The 4288-nt window shown below is 31.2% G+C and overlaps 1 protein-coding gene across 1 annotated transcript in view; it reads right to left on the bottom strand.

The window, feature by feature from the left end:
• Window positions 1-149: 149 nt before the first annotated feature.
• Window positions 150-4288, bottom strand: part of Dync2h1 (dynein cytoplasmic 2 heavy chain 1) — a 318483-nt gene continuing 314344 nt past the window's right edge. Inside the window, exon 92 of the mRNA XM_033764303.1 lies at window positions 150-629. Coding sequence (XP_033620194.1) covers window positions 471-629 — 159 coding nt within the window. The 3' untranslated portion in view covers window positions 150-470. The remainder of the gene's footprint in view (window positions 630-4288) is intronic.

Raw genomic sequence — 4288 nt, 5'->3', positions numbered from 1 at the left:
TATATATATTTAAAATCATGGAAAACTGAAAAATTATTAACCTCACACATTATTAAATTATGATACCAAAACAGGTAAAATATTATTCCTTAAATATAGTATTTTATTTTTGGGTACTGGGGATCAAACTCAAGACCTTGGGCTTGCGAGGCAGGCGTGGTGCCACTGAGCTAAATCCTGGCCCAAATATAGTATTTTAAATGTCTTAAATTTTGAACTACTCAAAGAGTGAATTTTCTCATAGCAATATTTAATGTTATTAAAAGTATACACCATTCTAACAATAACTCAATTACTCTGAAAGGTGCACAATTATTATACATTATAGAAACCCAAAGAGATCAACAATATAGAGTAGCAACATGCTAATATTTTGAACTAGCATTTTAAATGTCAACTGGCTATGTATTTTCTTTAAAACTTGAAAAATTCTTTCGTTTTGCTAGGACACATTTTGTTGTCATTAGATTCTACTGATTTTTTAGAAATAGAGCTGCTCCACACTGAATCCACTGGTCTTGGTTGCTGCCACATGGAACATCGATATTGGTTACCACACGATCCCTTTCGGCACTTGTGTAAACTGGCAAAGAAATGCACTCATCAGGGGAATATGGGCCATATGCACCCTGTTAAAAGAAAAATTTAAAATATAGGAATATACTCTTTCGAAGCAAATTATTAGATAACTAAGGAAACAGGTAAATCTTCTAGAGTTTTATTTAACATCTTATGAAATAAATCTTTAAAGATAAATATAATAAATCCCTATCATATAATACATGGATAGTCATACTTCATGGACAGTCATACTTTCTTTACAATCAAATTCTATAATTATAAATTATAAGCCAACATAATTCCATTATCTATCCCTGTTTTTACTAGAATCATAATTCAAATAAAGTCTATACTGTATGGTGTATTGCTGTTTTTTAAAATTTCATAAATCTGTAGGTTTTTCTTGCTATTTTTCTATCAGTTTGTCTCACAACACAACTACTATATTCTGAGTCTTATGGTTACAGTCCTACAGTATCATGCCCTTGTATTCCTTGTAAGTCCCTTTTTGACAAAAATACTCCATAGATGTATTAGAAGTTTCCATCAGAGGCATATGTCTTGGTTGTCTGCCTTACATTCCCTTTCTCTTGCTCTCTTACACAAATGCACACACACAAATACTTTTCTGAGTTTTCATGTCCTTGATAAAAATCATGTAAGTTCCTATGAAAAATTATTTGTTCCTAAATATTAACCTGATGTATATACAACAAATTTCATTCTTTATGTAGGCTCATTCCTGATATAGATACAAACATTATCCAATCTTACGAATTATCTTTGTTTGCACTGATTATTTCTCTTAGTAACTCAGTTACCTATTTAACAGAATTTTATATGCTAATATTTGTGCATAGAATAGTAAAGCCTGAGCCTTTCAATACATACAAATAGAGAAAATAATCTTTATAGTTTAAAATTCAGTTTGGCAAACCATATACACATCATATATTTAGAATATAATTTTTTGGAAAATGTATATTTTAGAAAATCAAATTAAAAACACTACTCAAATTTGTTAACTGAAGGAAAATTCAGGGAGAGAATGAAATCCTGACAGAGCTGTGGAAAAAAAATGTAAGGATTGAAGTACAGAGAATTTTTCAACCAATTTTGCTTAAATGGTAAAGCTTTAGGATTCAACAATTCCTGTAACTGAATAACCTAGTACAGGCTTTCTTCTGGAGTTGCCTCTAAATTATTTAGCCAAGAACAAACATTACATATTTCTTGCACTGAAGTGATATGAATCACTTTTAATCCTAGGAAAGGAATTAAATTATTATGTTTCTTTGCCACCTCCTATGTGCTTTGAGTCCCATTGCTTCATTTCAAAAGTGAAATAGAAACACTGTAATATTTGCAATGGTATTTCTTTCTAGTCAAATGATTGTACTTATATCTCTTTATTGTAATACCCAGAAAATTTCCCTTTAACTGAGAAACTTAATAATGTAAGTTGATTTTGTGTCTTATTTCCAAATCCTTCCACACCTGGTTGTAGTTGTGGGCCTTGTTTGTTACTGTAAACTGTCAAATCTTTCTCCCACAGCCTATTGTAAAGCAAAGCATCACAGTGGCTTCTTGACTTTTTTTTTTTGCTTGTCATTTTTCACAATCTCTTAAGTGGTAAATGTTCTTCTGTAAAAAAGTTGAGAGGACTTGTTCTTAATTCACCAGTAAATGGTCAGAATAGAAGTAGAGCTAAGTATTTAATTCTTCACTGAATGTAATGTTTATGACCCAACTCCCTCTTTCACACAATTATCTTAAGAGGCAAAGCATAAGATTCTGTTGGGCTAAAATATTTAGATAAAATTAAAATTTTATTAACTATTAACAAATATACTATTAATACAAAAGATAGTTTTATTGATTTAAAAAATAATAAAATTAAAGTTCCTGAAAGAAAAATTAAATATATAAACAAAATTTTGTGTAACTAAAATTTAATAATTAAAAATCTCTACATTGTGATTAAAGCAGTCAAATACTATAACTTTATTAAAATCAAAACTAGTCCAGTTGGATCATTTCACAGAGAAGCTAAAATTTGAAATTCTATCCTCATTTGGGCCAATTAACTTTTCACAGAAAAATTTGTATGTAAAGAAGTGTGCTGTATAATTTTTCTGCTTCCCTAAATTGTCCGAGAAAAGTCTGAATGTCTAATAACAAAATTAGCTTCTGTGCTCTAGGCAAAGTGACTGAAAAGTATAGGTATTCTACAAACAGTAAGCAATATGCTAATAATTTGGAGGAAACAATACATTATTAAAGGAAAGACATCTTAGATACAATAAATGAAAGAGGGTGACAAAAATAAAACCATAATAAATAAAATTATGAAGGCCAGCTGGTTCCTGTGGAATGCCAAAATAGGTTCTCCTGAGACTGGTCTACATCATAAAGCTGTGTTTTTCAAGTCATATTATGTAAAATACTATATCCTGATGGATAACAGAATGAAATGTAGGAAAAGTTTTATGGTTGGTAATTTTGGGGACCTCTCAGTTTTTAATGCAAAAATTTATAATGTATTAAATTTGTTTCCTGAGCTACTTTTCTGAGAACTAATATGGAATAATGTTATCTAAAAACATTTTTGATAGTGCTTTGAAAAAAAACTAATGCTTTCTTGGGCTAAGTCCCTTGGATACCTTAATTTGACTTAACCAATAGCATTGAGCTGCAACTTTAAAAATCTGCATCATGAATGAATCAAAGTATAAGTGAACAGAATGGGTACAAGTTATGTTTTAGTATGCAGAGATGATGTGAACAAAAACTCTAGGGAAGCCATTGATTAGCATTTTCCCTACTTTGAATTACCTTGACAATTCATATTTTGATTTGTATTATTTAATCCAAACTTATTAAAAATTCTGCATATTTTGAAACAAAATAGCTATAAGAATGGAGGCAAGACTAACTTTCTACTAGCTTACAGAAATTGATTATACTTTTGATTTTATGCTGGTCCTTTCTGAGTAAATTCATTAAAATGTTAATCTTCTTTTCCAACTTCTACAGAACATATTAAAAATAGCCACAATTGTCCAATAAAAACACTTTCTTATAAAAAGCTTTAATTGAAGCAAAGGTTGGAGAGCTTAACAGTTAATACAGAGTTGGCAAACATTTTTATGAAAGGCCAGAGGGTAAAAATTTTAGAATTTGTGGGTCACATCATCTCTGAGATGACTACTCCACTCTATTGCCTTAAAGCGGCCACAGACTATGTGCCCACACATTAGGCATGGCTGTCTTCTGTATATAGAGATCTGAATTTCATATACAGTATTTTTCACATGCCAGCAAATTGTATTCTAAGTTTTTCAACCTCTTAAAAATGTAAAAACAATTCAGTGCTCATGGGCTGTTCAAAAACTGGCAGCAAATCAGATGTGGTTCTTGGGCCATAGTTTCCCTTGCCTTGGTTGATACACCTAGGATTAGGATAGCTCAGGATTAGGTCAAATGTTTGAGAGACAGACCTGGGTTTGAATTTGTTGTTTACCTATTAACTAAGTGATATTAGATAACTTATATAATGTTCTCCTCAATTTTCTCAGTTAAAAAAGATACTAACTTTTATTTCAAAAATTTTGTGGGCTGAGAATTTAGCTCAGTGGTGCCATGCTTGCCGGGAGGGGAAGGGAAAGGGAAAGGGAAGGGGAAGGGAAGGGGAGGGGAAGGGAAAGGGAAGGAGAAGAGAGCAAAA

Source organism: Fukomys damarensis, unplaced genomic scaffold, assembly GCF_012274545.1.
Source record: "Fukomys damarensis isolate Sample0158 unplaced genomic scaffold, DMR_v1.0_HiC HiC_scaffold_16, whole genome shotgun sequence".
NCBI lineage: Eukaryota > Metazoa > Chordata > Mammalia > Rodentia > Bathyergidae > Fukomys > Fukomys damarensis.
The sequence above is the reverse complement of the archived record's forward strand: the minus strand, read 5'-3'. Positions and strand labels throughout refer to the sequence as shown.